Raw genomic sequence first — 19,789 nt, forward strand, 5'->3', positions numbered from 1 at the left:
TTAGTGATGATAGCTGATCCATATAATAGAGGAGGGCTCATGAGTCATGGGAAGCTAATAATGTTTTTGTACCATAAATCCAGCGTAGTGCGATGGAGGTTAGTGTATAAATTATATATGATTGATAATAATAATGCATCTGTGATCAATGAGGATGTTTGCCAAAGGGAGCACATGACTCCCACATTCCCTACTGTCTCGTTTCTTTTTGTTCTAGTTGTGGGCCACGCGTGATTTGTACTCCATTAGCCGGTTGCTCCTTTTTCTGAGGTTGTGGGTTAGTTTGTGTACTTAGTACTAATGGGATTGCATTTTGAATTTTTGAGCCATCTAAATATCTAATGGCTAGTGCCACTTTAGCTTGAAACATGGACGCATTCATGAGAAAAGCAGCGCAAAAGCACTTGAGAATGGAGATATGGACTTCCTTCACGCATTTTGATATCCATGGTTACAACTAATCAGAATTTGCATTTCAAACTAACCTTGCATCTTACTTAATATAATTAAGAAACTTTGAAAGAAAAGGAATCGGCAACTGACTAATCTCATTCATGTTTATGAGCTCTGTTACAATGATTGTAGAGTACTATAGGGTACTTTTAGGTACTTTTCTCTTAAATTTTTCTGACCATTGATCTATGGAAAATTAAATTAAATCAGTATTCGGTCCCACTCTTTTTGGTACTTAGTCCCACATTTTTGTACCATCAAGTACTTTAGTCTAAGTACTTCTTACCTTGATCACCATACGATTCTATCAGATGAACAGCTCTCATTTTTTCAATCATTATAAAAAATTCTCTCATGTTTATAATTTTAGATGAGCGTATGGGGTGTGTTCAAAGAAAGGGGACTAACTTCTAAACAACTGACTAGTTTCTACCAACCATTTTTTTTGTTCAAACAAAATGTGACATGCCATAAAGACTTTTTCTACTTAAAAAATATCCAAAAACACAAACCCAATTGTTGTTAGAAAATTGCAAGACAAAGGAACGCAAAGAAATTAACTACAAATATGTATATTACCATTTTAGTTGTTCATGCTGGATCCAGAATAACCTTACCAATGACACCTCCACTGAATCAAGATATACGTTCTTGAAATTCTCAATGGCCCACGTCCTCTGAATGCCCCACAAATTTTTTTTGAATAAATACTGCCCAAAAAATTAGAACCAACAAAACTTGAACATGTTTAGACATCTATCTTTAAAGCCCATATAGCCCAATTATCTGAGGCAAATATGTTCAATATTTTAGTAGAATTAACTCAATATTTTGTTAAATATGTTCAACATTTGGCTTTCAAAATGTTGAAATTGTGAAGATAAAATGTTGAAATTGGAAATATAAATTATTGAAAATGCTGAATGAAAATATTGAAGATTTCTTCTGCGAGTTTGGTGGTTCTTCTCCGGCGTCGGCGGCGCGCGGCGCAACAGCAGCACCACCACGCGGCTTCATGCCGCAGCAGCCGCAGCGCGCGGCAGCAGCTCGCGGCAGCGGCGATAGCGTGATGCAGCAGCAGCACCGCACCGCATGGCAGCGCGTGCCGCAGCAGCAGCACCGCATGGCAGCGCGTGCCGCAGCAGCAGCACGCGGCGAGCAGGCGCAGCAGCAGGGCGACGCAACGACGGCGCAGCGGGCGGAGCGCGGGATTAGGAGCGGCGGCGGTGCACAGTGAGGAAGAGGGCAGGAGGAGGAAGAAGATTGAGGAAATTGGTTTGTTGGCCCTCCAGAAAGTTGAGTTTCCTTGGCCCTATCCTGTCCTCAAAGCGAAATTGCTTTTGGTATATGGCCCTTCCGTTAGATTTGTAGGCTTCCATCCAGTCCAACTGTTAGTCCTTTTGGGGAAAAGACCATTCTACCCTTCCTCAACTTAACCTTTTGCCCAGTTGCCCCCGAGCCCTGCCCCCGACCCCGACGCTGCTTGCTCGTGGTGGCGGCGGCCTCCCTCGTCTTTCTGGCGGATCCAGGCGCCCCCCCACGGAGATGGACCGACTGCCAGATTCAGAGCTCCCCTGCGCCCCCCTTCCCGCTGGTCGGGTCTGGCCCGACCCCACGCCGCCACAGTTACAGCGGATCTAGGCAGCCCTCGTGACCTGCGCGAGGTCCCCCGAGGCAGCCAGGGCCAGGGGTCCTCCGCCGAGCGAGGGGCCGCAGGCCAGGGGCAGGCACGATGGCTTGCTGGGGGCGGGCGCGGTGGCTTGCTGGGAGCATGCCCAGCAAGGGCGCCGACGGCCGCACAAGCAAGGGAACCGGGGGGAGGGCGCGCAGGGAGGCAGCGGCGCCGGCGCCAGCGCCAGTCTAGGCGCGCGGGGCTCCAAGGGCGCCACTGGCGAAGCCCCTTGCCAGAACGAGGATGATGGTGCTCGGGCTTCAAGGGGGACGACAGCGAGGATGAGCTCAACGACACGGTTCAAGGGTGAGTGTAGCATTATCTCGATTTTATTCCATCACCTACAAATTTGCAGTAGTAAACATGTTCAATTGAAAATGGTCACTATACAGTTATGTGAAAATGTATATATGAAAATATTAATCAGGTTTGGTTCTCCATTTACCCACAGGAGGCACAGTCCTTCTGCGCTGTGGTGCTCCATTTACCCGTAGGGGTAAAAGGGTCATTTCAGGTTGGTTCTAACACTGTTAACATGCCCATCTAACGGAAGGGTCATATACCAAAACCAATTTTGCTTTGAGGCCATATACAAAAGTTCAAACGGGATAGGTCCAAGGATCTAAACTCAACTTTCTGGAGGGCCAACAAACCAATTTCCTCAAAAAGATTAGGGTTGAGAAGATCCAACGGATGAGATAGTTGGCACGAATCTCAAATATTGGAAGATGAGTAAGAAAAAAATCTTCCGGAAGATGTATATGATTCCTGTGTTTGCGTACAGTGCTGTTGGATGCCCAAAAATCAGTCGTCAGGGCCCGACAAAAGACATTCAAGGCCCATGCATCCGTGTGCCCCCCAAGTCAGCTGCTGATATCACCATAATTTTGCTGCTAATTCTATGTCCCGTGTAAATGGAGAAATTCCAGCGTTCTAACGGGCTTACGGCTGCGTACTTCATTATTTGCGTCGGGTTTCAACTTTCAACACGATGGCGCCAACAATTGGACAACGGTGGCATTATATTCACGTAGAGAGACGTATAGGTGAAGGGGAAAAAAAGAATCAAAGCTTTAATTTTGCCACATATATTTGCCTTGTTCTTGATCAGTGATCAGCACGTACGTAAAGAAAGAAACACCCATCCGGTACCGTTCCTAGCTACTCCGTCCTGCAACCTACGGGCACCGTGCGTTCCTGCCCGGCCCGCCGTAGTAGAAGTAGGTGCCCCAGGCGCCGCCGCTGCCGCCGGCGATGTCGTAGCACCCCGGCCGGTCGGCGAGGAGGCGGAGCCCCGCGGCGGGCACGAGGCTGTTGTCCCAGTCGACGACCTGCAGGTTGCGGAAGTAGGCGGCGCGAGCGTACCCTTCCCCGGGGAAGCGGCCGGAGCCCATCTGCGTGGGCGTGTGCGGCGCGCCGGCCGGCCGCGCGTTCACGACCTCGCCGCCGAACTGCACCATGTCGGCGCGGGAGCCCAGGTGCGTGAACAGCGAGGACGGCCAGTAGCCGACGAGCGCGCCGCCGGAGCCGAGCTGCAGCCACCAGTGGCCCCGCCGCGGGTCCTTCCAGATGAGCACGGCGATGTCGAACTGCCGGCCGCCGTAGGACGAGGCCGGCGAGATGGCGGCGCCGATGGCCACGCGGCTGCTCGTCTGCACGAACCCCGAGCAGTGCAGGTTGTAGCAGCCGGTCTCCCGGTACGCGTCGTCCTGCGCGTACGGCATGTGCTTTCAACTTTCATGACGAACAAACTTGCACGAACGGAGGGAGGACGAAATTGGATGGCGGAGACGAGTTCTGATTTCTGAAGAAGAGAGACAGAGCGCTTACTGTCCAGTATGTGAAGAACCTTGGGTTGTTGTCACCGTACAGCTGGGGGCTTACCTGAAACGAAAATTTCAAGCACAAAGATTGTAGTAAGTTTCAACGGCCTGCCTGTCAGAGATTAGAGGCGAATCAAATTTTATTCGCCATGTGAAAAATGATAAACTTTACACCGAACTCTGAAGGACTGAACGTGACTTTTGTAATTCCCACGCCGTGTTACAATGGCGCACAAGCTTTCAGAAAGGCAAGAGTTTCAGAAAAGTGGGAGGACCAAAAAAAAACAGAGGACAGACCTGCCAGCCAGCCTCGATGGTGTTGAGGTCGTTGCCGAAGGCGCCGGAGATGACCCAGATCTGCGAGAGGCTGAACTCCGCCGGCGACGCCACCTGCGCCGGCCACACGTTCAGGCTCGCCTTGGCGCCGTAGAACTGGCCCCCCGACACGTACCCCACCGCGTGCTGCAATACAGATACACCCCCACCACAAAATACGCACGCCACAGAGCTTGTCAGGTTTCCAGAGTCCTACCTAGCATCGACATTGGTGTGGATTTCTTTCCTTCGGCCGTTCCCACACTGTAAACGCAAAAACACAAAATTTTACGAAAGAATCTTACTAATTTGAAGTATTAAATGAAGTTTATTTACAAAACTTTTTGCATGTATGGGCTGTAAATCGCGAGACGAATCTAATGAGCCTACTTAATACATGATTTGAAACAGTAATGCTACAGTAACCATCCTCTAAATATTAATTAATTATGAATTAATTAATATCATTAGATTCGTCTCGCGATTTACAACTCATCTGTGCAAAAGTTTTATAAATAGATTTCATTTAGTACTTCAAATTAGTAAGATTCTTTTGAAAAAATTTTTGCGTTTGCAGCACACGGAACTAAACACGGCCTTCTTCTATCTTGACTGCAAAATGCTACATACATGTCCTTCCTAACAAAAAAAAATGTTTGCAAGAACATGGGCATGTGGTATGTTTGTTAGGGGTTGCAGTACACTTGCTGGTGGACGGAAATCAACGACCACGCAGCACAATGTGCGGCACCCTCTGTCAGCACCAGTGCCGGAAATCGGTCAGGCTCATCTCATCTCAAGCTAGACGATAGGATGAACCACGAAACCCTGCAATAATTGGTGCCGTTTCTGCTTTGCAAATGTGTTGGGTTCCTACTTTTTTTTCCCGGCCAATTCCCTAGGTGAAAATTACACAGTGTGCATGTGCAAATTGATGGCCACTCCGGTGGCTCGGTCGTCGGTGACCAGGTGACTGACCTCGTGGCCGCTGCCGGTGGAGTCGCGCCGCGCGAAGCCGCCGCCGCCGGCGCCCCGGGCCTTCATCCCGAACCGGGCGACGGAGCTGGCCCGGAGCACGTCGGCCTCCGTGGTCCGCCGCACCGGTATCGTCCCCTCCGGGCACGACTCGCCGGAGCGCCGCCACGCCTGCGGCAATGCCTCCTCGTCGTCTCGACCATCAGCGCCGGCGCGACCACCGCAGCTCCGCGGCCTCTCGGCTGGCTCTCTCTGCACGAGAGCACCATTGACAAGTCAGCTAGCTCCGATCCAGCAAGAACAGCATTGTCCATTTCAGACACAGAGATCAGTGCCGAGCTGTTCATCGTATCACCAGACATGAGGTGCCGTACCTCTGGCTTGTGGCCCCTGAGCTTGGGATGCTCGAACGCGGGCTGCAGGTGCGTCGGCACGCAGTCGATGACATCGCCATCGGGGCTCTGCAAATCAAACCAGAAATCGTCGTCAGCCAAGCAGAACCATGGGCAACTGCAAGACGACGGCGATCACGAGCAAGAACAGGAACGGGCGCATGCCTGGATGGTCTTGACGGAGGCGTCCCTGGTCCTGGCGAGCCGGGCCTTGATCCTCTGGAACCGGAGCAGCTCCTCGGCCGACCGGAACGGCGCCGCCGTGCCGTTGCCGCCGCCGCCGCCGCCTCCAGCCGAGGCCAGGATGACGACGGAGGAGGAGAAGACGAGGAGGAGGAAGGGAACAAATGAGGCAATGATTGGGCTGACGACGATGCAGCGTGGGGGATCCATCTATCAGAGCGGATCTCTTTTGGGGGCACCTGCTGACGCCCTGAATTTTGTATTAGGATCAGGGGAGAGAGGGGGGGTTAGGAGCGTGGCTGCTTCTGCTGCGGTCTCTCCTCCTCTCTTCTAGAGCTGTCGCGACGCGCGCGCACCGCCGCGCTTGTCTCGTTGCTCTCCAGCTCCCATCTTCAGCAGGGCAAGGGCAACCAACCCAAGGTTAAATACAATCTACTCTACTCCATGGCAGTATGCCAGTATGCGTATGTGTGTGAAGGTGTGCATGGATGGATGGCAGTGACGAGGAAGGAAGAAGCTGGGAGAAGAAGCATAGCCAGTCTCACTCTCGCTCTCCCTCCGTGTGTGGTTGTTGGTGCAGGAGCAGGCTCGATCGTCATCACCTCGAGAGGACCAGCGCGGCATATCATTGTATAATTGCCTCGAAATGCGCGTCCCCCCCACAGACGGCAGACCCATGCTTCCATGATTTTAGTACTAATCCTGCATGATGTTCATGTCTGTCCTCCTGCTGCTTCTCTCTCTCTGATCCTTTTGGTGGGCGTCAGTGGTGGCGTCCAGCTCCAGCGGCAACTTTCAGTAAGGATGGATTCAAATCGGATACGGATGAAATCGGATCCGGATGTCAACTTTTACCACATTTTAATCTGGATACGAATGCGAATGCGGATCTCATCGGATGCGAATACAAAATGGATAGTTCGAATCCGGATTCAGATCCGGATACCTTCTCGATTTGAAACATAGAGCTATCATGAGTATCAGTTTATTTTGTCAACAATTTTATAGTAAATCAAAATTATTATACAAGTAGGGAGTAAAGGATTAGAAGATAGCTAATAGAAAAAGAATATAATTATCTATGCATAGCATTTATATTAAATATATAATACTAATTATAAATGTAAAATAAATAAATATTTAAATACTTAATAATTAAGATATATAAAAAAGATTCTATCATTAAATAAATAAATAAATAATTTGACTCGTATCAAATAATTTTAATCATGAAATAAATATATTAAATAGTTAAAGTTAATTTTTATATCATTACTAATTTTAATAAATATATTATTAGTTATCAAGCTTTCCAAGTAATTTAAATAGTATATATCATCAAGTAATTAGGTATAAAGATAAGTTTAACATTGTCTCACTAGTCACTTTTTCTTTACGGATACGGACAGATACGGATGTGATCGGATATTCCTCGAATACGAATATAGAATCGGATAGAGAAAAGTTCTTAAAATCGGATTCGGATGCATCCATATTAAAATCGAATACGAATACGGATATCCATATTTATGTTTTAAACGGATACGAATATGAATAATTCGAATATTCAGACATCCAGATCCATCCTTAACTTTCAGAGCACGATCGAGCTGCGGGTCTACATGCAAGCAGCTTTGCATCGCGCTACCTGACTACTAGCTCCGAGCTGAGGCGCGGCAGCCTTTCGATTTCAAGGTTGCTGCCCTCCATGTGCCAGGGAATTTAGGCATTGCTAGGAGAATATGCAGAATCTGGAGCTAGAAGCTACTACTCCTAATCCACCATCTCCTTGCAGGCCAATCCCTTCCCTGGAACTGGAAGCGCTCTCTGCTCGCTCTGAACCTCTCCTCAAAGCAGCAACAGCTCCTTCGCAGTTGTGGTGGGAGAGCAGCGAGGTGACTGCGAGACGCTGCCGGTGTGGCTATGCATCCTTCTGTAGTTTCTGTTTGTTCGTGTCCTGGCCACCAGCGAAAGCGCTCCTCCTTTTCTTTCACCGTCCCAGCTTTTGCTGATGGGAAGCAACACGATGGCCAGCAGCGTCCTCAAGGCTGAATGTACTCACCAAGTTACCGTGTCCTCAGCGAGGGAAAGAATGTTAATTGGATCATTTTCAAAAAAAAAATGTTAATGGGGTCGGTAACCACTAGTATTTGTGTTAGCATTCCAGAGACAGTAAGCATATTACCAGCCAAAAATGCACATGTTGCCCATGCTAACATGCCCCTTTATCTTTATAGCATCTTTTTTTATATACTTTCTCCTTTCTTTCTTCTTCTTTTGTTTCCCCTTTCCAGTCATCAAAGGCAAGATCTCCAATTCTCCATTACCAGGACCATGCAGAGCCTCACACAACCTTTTATTGTTAGTTGACTCGGTGCAAGACAGCAGAATGTTCAAGGCCACAATCATTAGTGCCTTGATACTGATTGTGGCCTTGAATCATGCAGAGCCTCACACATCTCTTGAGCTTGATTTGACAACCTCAGCTTCAGAAGGGTAAAAGGGAGCCAGGACCATGTAAGCACTCTCCAGTCTTTCTTCAGTCTTCACCACCACTCAAGGCAGTCAAGCATGCCATTGCCATTGCTGCAGTGGATCCAGCTCTTTTGGCTACTCTCCTACACCCACCCACAGTGGCCACAGCCCCACAGGACCCCACACAGGCAGTGAGACTGAGACAGTGCCAGTCCTTGCTGCATTTTCCTCAAGGGAGAGGCCCACATAGCAGCTGCACGGCAGTGCCGGCATTGCATATGCAGTGCTGCACTGGTGCCCTTTTGGTTTTGGACAGAGTGGTGTGGAGGAAAGATTAGATATATCCGCATCCGTATCTCAGTGGGAGCAATTGTTGGTGTTGCTGCCCAGTGTCCAGTGTGGGGTCTGTGAAAGCCTAGCCTAGGGCCTACCAACAAGATTCTGTGCAATATGGATCAAAAGAATGGTTTTACTGCATTTCCAAGCCTAACCTAGTTTATACCCAATTCATTCCTTGGGCAGTTGGTCCTTTTGAAAAAGACTACAAACAGCTCTTTTCATGACCGAATTGGCTAGCTGTTGTCGCCGGTATGGCGTTTTTGTACCTTCAGTTGATTTTGCATTCATCGGTGATTTCAAATACCCGTGCCAAAGAACATTAAATACGTTCTCGTGCATTCCAAAATATCCCATCTTAATGAAACACGTGCCAGGAACTCATTTTTTACAATCTTCTCCCCGGGACCTGTTTTCCAAAAGTTTGTCCGGAAACATGATGTCAGGAACCATAGAAGTTAGAGCCGGTAGAGCTCAGATGTTCCAACTCCATGCTGTAAAAAAGTTGGGGCAGATCCTCCAGGTTCTTTCACCTCCTTGTCAGAAATACCACTAGAAAAAAGTTGAAAAGGCTTTTCTGCACTTTGTGTCACAATTCACAAAGAGACAACCGCCATCAGATGTACACCGACGAGCGTCACCTACACATTGCTGGCTTTCAAGGCCTGCTTGCTCCCAATGCCAGGTTGCAAGGCTCAGAACATACAACATAGGCTTGCAAAATGGACGGGCAGCCACAGATTAAACCACATTCACACAAAGATCGATCTACCTAGTTTGGTTCTAGCGTTGCAGTTTGCAGACATCCTGGGCAATGAAGCAAACTGAAAGTGACCAGGCAACGCTTGAAAGAGACCCCAGGCTAACAGCCTACGCAACCAACATGCATCCAGCATTCTCCTTCATCATCATTATTTTCCCTTTGGTACCACAGGATCACAATCCTCGTGCAAGACCCATTCAGAAAAGCCGAATGTGAAAAATGCTTCCCGACGCGATGGTGCTGCCGCAGGAATACCCAGACGAATATGGCTGGACATTAACAGAACCGGTTCCTTTTACTATGAAAGATGTAGCAGAACTACTTACCAGCACAGTGTATGAATGATTTGACGGTCTCTTCAGGCAACAATCAGTTCATGATGGTCATGTTCTTTGCCATCTCAACACTCTCTTGATGATGTTGGATCACTGATATGGCCCAGCACCGACGCAGACAATCTGCACAGTTTAGTGTACGACTCTTGTTTGTCATTAGCATGTTACATGGGGTACTGTACTTGTAAGGCTACTGGTACAATATCAACAGCACCAGACCTTCTGATTTCTGAATCATAATTAAAATTGTACAATGTACATCATATCACTTGAACCAACAAAATGATGAGCTCTGCTGAAGCATTAAATTGGCAAAACGATGTGTTCTTATCCAGCCAGTACAATTATTACAAATTAAGTCTTGAGACCATAAAAGTCAGAAAGGTATCGACCATTTTTACTGTGCTAGGTCCCATATTTCTGATGAAACAGAATTCTTAACATGCATCTATGAATCATATGCTCAATTGGATCAGTACTGCAATGTATACAATAAAATGAGTATGCAAACAGTATGAGAGAACATTTCTTCATAATTTTGCTGACAAATTTTCTCAGGGTTCTAGAACCGGCTGGTGGACTGTTGTTACAATGCTGATCGTGGGTTAGTCATGCACCAACCTAGGTACTAAAAGAAACAAAAATATTGCTTTACAACATGTATTGTACCTTTCTATGGGCCAACAAATTAATATGACCACACACTGAACAAACAAAAAGTCACTGTTAATTTCTGTCTCCCCGTAGTTCCGCATCTTCCTTTACATTTGTGTGAACTGGCAGTATTCTTGTAAGGGTGAAACCATTAAAAAGCAGTTGCCCCTTTGACTATATTCTTCACTTTACTGCTATCAATGACTGCACAAAATAAATTTGAAATAACTGTAAGCAAGGGACCGAGGAAGTTCATAGGCTAATATACTACTTTCTAACTTCTAAGTTTGCATATGTATGTATGTATGTATGTATGTATGTGCATACCATTGTATTTTTTTTAAAAAAAAGACAATTTAAAAAGAAAGAGTAAAATGCACCGGAGGTCCATCAACTTGTAAGGAGGTGTCACTTAGGTCCACTAACTCTAAAAATACATTTTTGGATACATAAACTTGTTAAGTCGTTCACGGCAGGTCCATACCTCTCCACATAAGCATCTAACGCTGACATGGCACGCTAACTAGTCATCTTCTCTCTCAGTCCTCTCCTGCTTTCTCTATCTCCATCTCAAGCATTTTATCGAGCATGTCTTGTGCAACCAGGTGAGCAGCTTCCTACGATGGACAAGGCAAGCCGTCACCCTACGCTCTAGCCGCATCCTCACCTCTTTCAGGTCGCGGATGGCGCGGCCCATGGCGTCGCCCGTTGTCCAGAGGCCAGCTTGCAGTGAGGCCATGGCGTGGATGTCCACGTCGGCACCGGCGCGGAAGGAAGGTGGCCGCGTTTGCGCCTAGCCTCACGGCGAGCTCGTTGGCCAGCACCATGTGCATGCGCTGCCACTCCTTCACCGGTGTCGCCACTCTGGATCCGGGCGTTGCGCCGCGCCGCTGCTCCATGTCCTCCAGCGCCGCCATCCTCCGGCCATGCCAGCTAGTTCGAACTCCTCTGGAATCTCCAGCCTCCGCATGTGCGCCGCGCTCCGCCACGAGGTCCTCTGCTGCCTCCCCTCGTAACCGCTCCCGCAGAACCTGCACCGACGGCGCCGCGTCCGCCATGACCGTCGACCTCTGGACCATGGCATCCTCGCCGGCTTCGTCCGCAGAATGGATCCGCCGCCATGGTGGCTAGCTGCCCGATCCTCCTCCTCCTCCCGAGCTTTCCCACCCGTCCCGCTCGTGACTCCTCGAGGTCCGCACGCTCCACCTCTCCGAGCCCAAGACCCGCCGCCGGTGTTGGACAGAGCAGCGGCCACTGCGCGCTGCCGACGTCGCCGCGGTTGAGAAGGCCGGCGCAGGCGAGCACGAGCCCTCTCAGCGAGGAGGGCCAGCGGCGATGGCGGTGTTCTGCCTCCTGCTTGTGCGTGCCTCGCGGCATCACCGTCGTGGCAGAGTGTGCCGAGCACGGAAATCGGTCATCCGCCGCCGCCGCGCCTCCCCCGTGGCGGCTGCCCGCACTGGCCACCACCGTGCCTTGCCTATGGACGCCGCCGTGTAGGTTGCGCAAGCCGTTGGCAAGAAGATGGTGAAGGTGGTGATGCTAGTGTCGCTTGATGAAATGCCTCAACCAGGAGGTGCTTTGAGGAGCCAAGTCAGCATGCCATGTCAGCGCTAGTAGCACGCGTGGACAGTTATGGACCTGCAGTGAACGACTTAACAAGTTCATGGACCCAAAAATACACTTTCGAAGTTCGTGGACCTAAGTGACATACCCTTCCAAGTTGATGGACCTCCAGTGCATTTTACTCAAAAAGAAAAGCCATGGACTTACCAAATCAAGAAGCTTCAGACCAGCTCCACGTGTAAACTTCCTTGCAAAAAGGAAGCAAGGTGCCGGTTTTCCATTACTTGTACACCACTCCCTCCTATTTTCAGTCTCGTAATATATATTATCAATACCCTAAAATTGAGAAGAATAGATCCTCTGTTACAGTAAGAAATTATATTGCATACCTCTTAAAGGTAGATTATTTTATAAATTGGGGTACATCAAGAATCATAGCTGAAAAACCTGTTACAGTAGCAATAGCTTTCCAAACAGACATTCGGTGGAATTTATTCTTGAATGACAGTATCTAACAACACCAGGGTTATAGGTTTGAGGCATTCAACTTGTTGCTTTTCCTAAAAATGATGGTTCTTGTTGCTTTAAAAAGACTATTCATTTTAGTAAATGATATGGACTTCATTGGCCATGTCAAATAAAGGCCAACCAAACCTATATTCAAATGGTGATTGGACCTTTTAGTTTCTCCTTTAAGCATAGATATGCCGACCCCAACTTCCCTGAACAAAAGGAAACAAACTTGCCCAGATTTGAAGAAGCTATATACCTTTATAGAGTTGATAAGTGCGGGAGTAGCATCAGAGACTTTATATGTTACAGGATGCCATCCACGCCTTTCACGATCTTTAGAAGCTGAAAGATCCCATGCACTATGTGTAACTGATCGCCGTGTAAGTTCTTCTTCTAAACCAGTTTGCTGCATTGCAGAAGAGTTGAATGAACAGGGAACTTAGTGCACAAGAAATACTGTGAAGAATCTTGTAATGACCATTGACTTACTGCAAGCAATGTCTGAACATAGTGCTCATCTGGTATGCAGTTATGGGCTTTCCATGCCTCTGCAGGCTGTGAAAAAATAAAATAAAAATGACATTTAAATGAAAATAATTATTATCTGAGCTTCCCTTGTTAAATATCCACATAAATAGATGCATATATCGAGTTTGTCATATGCTTCAATGCAAAACAAATTAACAATTGTACTATATCTTAGTTCTCGAAATATAAGTAGACAACATAGCGCTTATGAAGTTTAAATCAGCACTAATACAGCTGTTCCAGAAAAGCAACCATAAAAATCTAAGTAAAGTAATGCAATTGCTGTTGATAATGATAGTGGTGATGGGTTATGGATCTACTTTACAAGTAAAAACTACCAAAATGGTAATCCATATTTTATATCATTGAGGGAAAAAATGAGATTGTTCTGAAACATTTTCACTTACAATAGGACGATCCCAATCCCGCCAGAACTCTGGCAACGGTCTCCTCTGCAGTAAACAAAATATATGAATCGTCAAGATTAGATATAGAACAGATAAAAGGACTTAAGCTAAACAAAATTGAGAATCCAGGTTTGACTATCTAATATCTACTCTCTTGACTTCCAGGTTTGACCAAAATATAAGCATTAAAGATTAGCAAATTAAGAGCTAGTGCCAAACAAAATCGCCCTACTACTGTCCTCAAACTTATCTGCGCACAAATATCAAGATATATACCCTGCAATGCTTCTGGAATTCTGGCAACACCACTTCATCTTCAACCACAACTTCAGCATGCCTTTTAATTAGCACTGCCCACTGGAAACAATGTTTGCATATAATTTCAGTGGTAGAGGCATCAAAATGGATTATCACTGTAGCATCTCATCTTCCTTTATAATGAAAGGTAAAAGGGCTACCTGTGAGCCTTTTCTCCAATTCTCAACTGGGATAATTGGGTCCATTCTTGGATTGTATCGCCCCGCCTTTGTATCAGCAAAACTTCAACCAACATAATACAATTGGGAAATATTAAAGGCAAAAAAACTAACATTTCAGCTGCAAGCCTGCAGTTTGCTGTGTAATTTATGTGTAGGATCAATGGATCAAGACACAAGAAAACGTAGAAAAATCGTAAAGGAAAAAGGGGTTAAAATGAATTTTCAATTAATTCATAAAAAGACTGGAATACCCAAGACCACAGAATATTCAAATGTTTATACCTGTCTACAAAGCTGGTTGATGATGACATTATGTAGTCATAAGTGTAGCTGAAGTTGTACAATGGTACACAGCTGCCAGAGAGATAAGATCCTAGTAAGCACGAATCAAAATTAAGATTCAAAATTCCCAGCGATGAATGAAGCAAAAATAAATCATAATATGATTAAAAAGAGTGGGACTGTTGACAGAAACAGAACCAGGAACTGGTAATTGGTCATTACTACAGAAAAAATATTTATCTAGTTTTTGTAGATGTAATACAGAGCATAACAATAAAAGGAGTCCAATATGTTACTGCACAACTGACATCCAACGTCAAATGATCAATCATATGGGGGTTTAGCTTATTCTACATAAGCTCTGTGGTTGTACAATATCTCAGGATAACAACGTCAACATTTGAATTATTCTGATATTACAATTGTAAAGCTACTTTTATGTTCACAATATTTTCTATGCCAATTTGTAATTACAAAGGGCCACTAATTTATCAGAATGTTCTGGTCCTCCTTAGTACAGCAGTACGTATTGTTCCTTGAACATAATTATTCAATGTGATCATGAATGACAAATCACATTGAGGATTCGCTAGTTGAATCAAGACAAGTAGTTCATTGTTTGTAAATAAAAAAATGAAACTCAAAACAAGCGAAAGCGATAAATTGCAGATTCCAAAAGCATCACTAATTTAATACTCCTCTAAAAAGTTTACTTGCTATAACTACATCAATAACTAAAGATCACAAATGCTTGGTTGATACTTGATACACACAGATATAGACAAGTCCTCGCATTTAACCCCAGATAACATTCTCTACATAAATCCTAGATCAGAATTTGTGCACGGCATTCTCAAAAATCTCATTGAACTGTGTACCTGTCGGAGACGAAAACAAAGCGCTCATTGAGCGGGTCCTTGAGAGCATGGCTGAGCAGAATGCGCTCGGCCGTGATCATGCTCGCCTCCCCCCAATCCACCTGCAGAAACACAAAGCAAGCTGCCTCAGCAAGAGTAAGGGTACAGACAATCCAATTGCTGTTCAACATTCATGAATACGCCGAGAATGTGCCGACCTGGATGCTGTTGTTGACCTGGCGGTTGTAGAAGAATCGGGACCGGGTGGTGGCGCGGGTGAGCACGAAGCCCGGCCGCGAGTGCACGAAGATGGAGAACTTCCCTTCCTTGTCACCCTGATCAAACGCATACCATATCACAGTCAGCAGAATCCAGCCGTGTTAGGATCCGCGCGGGCATTAATTGGCAGTCCGTTGGGGTTGGGGGGAATGGGATTCGGGGATTCGTACGCGGAAGAAGGCGTCCCAGACGAGTTCGAGCGGGAGGCGGTTGCGCGCGATGAAGAGGAAAGCGACCTTGGAGTTCCCCGGCGGCAGCGGCGCCTCCTCCACCTCCGCCTTTGCCTCCGCCACCCTCCCCGCCCCCGCCGCCTCCTTCTCCTCCGCCGCGGGCTCCAGCGGACCGGAGGAGCCGTGGAGCAGCAGGAGGAAGGCGCTGCTGAGGCAGAGGCAGAGCAGCAGCAGGAGCAGCGCCGCCGCGCGCCTGCCCCGGCCGTAGCCGAACCTCCGCGGCTTCATCCCGACCGACCGACCGAGGAGGCTTGGCCGCCACACCTCCCCCCGCCCGCCGCGGACTGTATCTACCTCGTCGGCATAAGCAGAGTAGAGCAGAGCAGAGTAAGCTCAGCTCGGCTCGGTGCGGCACAGATCTCTGCGCTCCCGGCCTCGTGAATCTCGCGGCGTGGTCTCGTGATCCCGTGAGGGGGAAGAGGAGGTGAGGGTGCGCGGGGGGATCGAATCTCAGGCTTGCGTGCTTGCCGAGGAAGAGCGCGGCAGGCGCGCCGCAGTGGCGCCGAGTGGTGTTGTCGAAGTGTGGTGCGGCCTTGCCGGACGTGCCAACTAACCAGCGGTCACCGGCCACCGGCCACGCCACGACGGCACGGGGCTGCGGCCTGCGGGGGACAGGCTTTGCTTGGACGATTATGGATGGTTTGTTTCTCAGTTTCTCTGTAACCACACCATGAAATTGAAGGTTTTCTGGTTCAAATATCAAAAGGTTCCATTTTCAGTCAGATAACTTTCTTCAAGTTAAAAAACTGTGATTTTACCTTGATCACACTAGTGCATGCGAATAATGCAGCGCTCCTCAAAATCATGCTCCGCGAATAAACAGAGTTTTTTTTTTGTCGTCACCTGATTATAATAGATCGTGACAGGCAAGTGATTAATCAATTGATTGGTGGGGGGATCCAAACTTACTGAGTAGGCAACAAGCAAAGCGTGGCCGCGCTGTTACATGTGAGTGGCACGTGAAGTTTCCATGATTTGCATTGACTAGTATGTTTCATATTGCTCATGAAGGGCCCATTTGGCACTACGTTTCCTTTCTTCTCCACAGGGTGGGCTCGTTCGTTCCTCCTGCCGCCTCAAATGGAGCAAAACCTGGCCCGCATAAGAAGTACACCCCAGCCCAGCAATGTCAGCGTCACTGCTGTGCAGCTCAAACAATTATTCTCTCTAGTATAATAATGGATTCTGAATATCTGGAAATGATACAAGTAAATTTGTCTCGAAATGTGGTTTCATACAAAAAAAAACGCTCTTTGTTTTGCACTTGGTGAAATGGCGCGCGTATACCATCCTTTATAATCATTTAGTGTTGACGAAACAAATTGAAATTCGATTAAATTTTGGTCAAACAAGTCAAGTATTTCTTTAGAGTTTTAGAACGTCAAATATTTGAGACCTTTTTTTTTGGGGGCGGGGGGGGGGGGTGTTAATCCTGCACTAATTTTAGTGCAGGTATTCGTGACCACTCGGCAAAGTTGTGAAATCAATTCACAGAAGAATTCGTTACACAGCTCAGCTCTTCCAAAACCTTCTGGTTTCTCGAAGTCACCACTTCCGTGAGCAACGAGATCCTCGCCCTCGGTTTCAAGAAAACTTTGCACAGCTTTCGATCCCAAAACAATCTGTACGTGCTAGGATTTGGCTGAAAGCTGACGGTATGGTAGAGCACAGGCACGCACGCACAGCGCGGAATCCGATTCCTCCCGTGCGTACGTCGTTCTTTCCGTCCGCTTTTGCCCGACGCGCCGCTCGTCGTCAATCCGGGTGGCGCCGGCCGGGATCGGCGAGCCGCCGGCGTGCCGCGTCGCCGCGGGACTAGAAACGCCGGTAAGGAATCCGAACCCAGCAAGTGGCGAGTTCAACTAGGCAAACGGAATACATAGAGCCATAGAGGCTACGGTTCAGCCGTGAGCCGTCTATATATAAGGAGGGCCGGAGATCTGATCGCCTTGCCGGTTAAGCCGTGTCAGTTCATCTCGAAGCCCAAGTGAAGCTTCACCGGCTTTCACCTGTTGCTGCAAGTACTTCTTCTTCCTTGGAGGAAGCTAATACTACTAATAATACGGTTGCGATCGGCATGGCCGGGCGCAACATCGGTGTGGCGGTGGACTTCTCGCCGTGCAGCAAGAACGCGCTGCGGTGGGCGGCGGCGAACCTGGCGGCGCCCGGCGACCGCCTCATCCTCATCCACGCCAAGCCCTCGTACCAGTACGAGGAGGGCGTGGCGCACCTGTGGGAGCGCGACGGCTCGCGTACGCACGGCATTATTAATTAATTTAATTTCTCCCCTTCTCTTCTCTTCTCCCCCTTGTCGATCTGTATGCTTGTTAATTACGAGTACTTACTGCTAATTAGGATCAGCTAGAGATCGAGCCTAGAGGTTTTTCAGGCGATCATCATTTCAGGGTTTTTTTTTCAGCGCTGATCCCGCTGCTGGAGCTGTCGGACCCCCGGGTGAGCAAGATCTACGGCCTGGCGCCGGACCGGGAGACGCTGGAGGTCCTCGCGCGGGCGGCCGCCCAGCGAGGGGTCCAGGTCTTCGCCAAGGTGCTCTGGGGCGACCCGGCCAAGAAGCTCACGGAGGCGGTGCACAAGGTCCCACTCCAGTGGCTGGTCGTCGGCAACAGAGGGCTCAGCACCGTCAAGAGGTACTACACTACAGTATAGATGCAACCGCATGGACCCTCTGCTTCTTTAATTTGTTTCCTTCAGAGCTCTCATCTCATTTGCCTGATGATCACTCCTACCTCTCTGGTTCGTTCTCGGCATGATTAGGGTTCTGATGGGGAGCGTGAGCACCTACGTGGTGAACCACGCGGCCTGCCCCGTCACCGTCGTCAGGGAGAACATGCTGCCATCGGCGCCGACAACCAGCTACTGATTGATTTCCTACGGTCCTACCCTACCATGGGGATGGCACGACGGCAGTGCGCAGTGCAGCTGGTTTGCCTGCTCTGCTCTAGTACGTTGACGCCCGTGTAAACCTGGGAGTAGGATGTCTTGTGCCATGTCACTCTGTAAGAAAATAATCTGCGTCATATATGAATAAGAAACATATTATGAATAGTGTGTGTGGCCGTAAAGGTGTTTTCGTTACGATTTTCCTTTGTGAATATAAGTTTGTACAAGTAAGAGTACATGAATCTATTAAAAAAGTTACTCTTTTCTGAAAAGTTCACAAAAGATTGATTTTGACAATGCTAGATTCTGGGATGAGCTGAACATAGACAACGAATACCATTGTGAATCTGTTAGTGAGAACCCCTGCGGATCAATCGGGTCCAAATACGCGGGGATCCGGGCCAGAAATGAAGGCAAACCACTAAAGGCAGCACAAGGATTTGATGGACATAAATGGGCCCAAATTTCAAAAGGCCGTGGCCCGTGGGGCTGTGCGTGGGCCACTTCTGCTGGCGATTTTTTTATTTTTTTTATTTTTTAATTTCGTTTTTTACAAAAATATATTTTTGTTTTCGAAATTTACAGAAATATACCCCGGCCGCTCCACTGCCGGGCGGCCGGCACCTGACCACCCCGCTGCCGGGCAGCAGGGGCTTTTCTGCAAAAAGTTTCACGAAAAATTTGCGCCCGGACTCCTGGAGGACCGGTCGCCCGGCAGCGGGGCGGCCGGCCCCCCAGGGCGCCCGGCTGTGGGGCGACCGCCTCCCCCTCAAGTGCTGCTAGGATGATGGTCAATGTGTGTGCCGTGTGTACGCTACAAGGAGCTAGCTAGCTTGGCAGACAAAGGAGTTGCGAGCCGCGGAACACAAACATCAGTTGGTTTCCTCTGGTAGCTGCTCGGACTGCACGGCGAGCTCGCTGTTCTGCAACTCCAAACATCAGCAGCTGGCGTGAGTCAATTTTTCTGCGGTGCGCGTGCGCATGTGTAGCCACGCAAAAATTCCTCCACTTGCCAAGAGGAATACGAGGCAACGATCTCTCTTGGATCTAGCTAGTCACTCTCTTTATTTCGATCATTTACTACGAAGTAGTGCTTGTTGCCTAAGGCCCCTACGACCAGTTGGCCGGCTGGGGCTGGCGGCACCCCCGCGGCGCGGGTTCGAGTCCTGGGGGACGCGAATTTCCGATGCCGCGGGGTAAAAAATCCCCCTCGCTGGTGGGCCAGGGTTCGGAGGGTTTCTCGGTCGGGTTAAGAGCCGAGGCAGTCGCTTCCTCTTAATGAAACACGGGTGGGGACCGTTTCAACCCCCGATCGAGTTTTTTAAGTAGTGCTTGTTCAACATGCCATCAAATTTGGAGCGCCAGTACCGAAAC

The 19,789-nt window shown here is 48.3% G+C and overlaps 3 protein-coding genes across 4 annotated transcripts; 1 reads left to right on the plus strand and 2 right to left on the minus strand.

Moving 5' to 3' along the window:
• Positions 1-3,172: 3,172 nt before the first annotated feature.
• On the minus strand, positions 3,173-6,870 carry LOC120697553. Its single transcript, XM_039980823.1, has 6 exons — positions 5,796-6,870; positions 5,613-5,699; positions 5,242-5,490; positions 4,246-4,410; positions 3,956-4,009; positions 3,173-3,834 (listed from the first exon to the last, which is right to left on the minus strand). The coding sequence occupies exons 1-6, from the start codon at positions 6,021-6,023 to the stop codon at positions 3,304-3,306; spliced, it is 1,314 nt and encodes a 437-aa protein (XP_039836757.1). The 5' UTR covers positions 6,024-6,870; the 3' UTR covers positions 3,173-3,303.
• Positions 6,871-10,165: 3,295 nt separating this feature from the next.
• LOC120697554 (glycosyltransferase BC10) lies at positions 10,166-16,070 on the minus strand. 2 transcript variants are annotated; one of them, XR_005684539.1, is made up of 12 exons: positions 15,455-16,070; positions 15,224-15,340; positions 15,027-15,127; positions 14,149-14,220; positions 13,846-13,927; positions 13,664-13,744; positions 13,388-13,432; positions 12,942-13,007; positions 12,709-12,858; positions 12,147-12,275; positions 10,861-12,014; positions 10,436-10,580 (listed from the first exon to the last, which is right to left on the minus strand). XR_005684539.1 is itself a non-coding variant. In XM_039980824.1 (11 exons), the coding sequence occupies exons 1-11, from the start codon at positions 15,740-15,742 to the stop codon at positions 10,560-10,562; spliced, it is 1,152 nt and encodes a 383-aa protein (XP_039836758.1). In that variant the 5' UTR covers positions 15,743-16,065; the 3' UTR covers positions 10,166-10,559. The 2 variants fall into 2 exon arrangements, 1 of the variants encoding a protein (XP_039836758.1); XM_039980824.1 differs by lacking the exon at positions 10,861-12,014 and having other exon boundaries at positions 10,166-10,580; positions 15,455-16,065.
• Positions 16,071-17,388: 1,318 nt separating this feature from the next.
• LOC120701229 (universal stress protein PHOS32-like) lies at positions 17,389-18,597 on the plus strand. Its single transcript, XM_039985359.1, has 3 exons — positions 17,389-17,766; positions 17,934-18,162; positions 18,290-18,597. The coding sequence occupies exons 1-3, from the start codon at positions 17,592-17,594 to the stop codon at positions 18,393-18,395; spliced, it is 510 nt and encodes a 169-aa protein (XP_039841293.1). The 5' UTR covers positions 17,389-17,591; the 3' UTR covers positions 18,396-18,597.
• The last annotated feature ends 1,192 nt before the right edge of the window (positions 18,598-19,789 follow it).

Source organism: Panicum virgatum, chromosome 3K (genome assembly GCF_016808335.1).
Source record: "Panicum virgatum strain AP13 chromosome 3K, P.virgatum_v5, whole genome shotgun sequence".
Taxonomy (NCBI): domain Eukaryota; kingdom Viridiplantae; phylum Streptophyta; class Magnoliopsida; order Poales; family Poaceae; genus Panicum; species Panicum virgatum.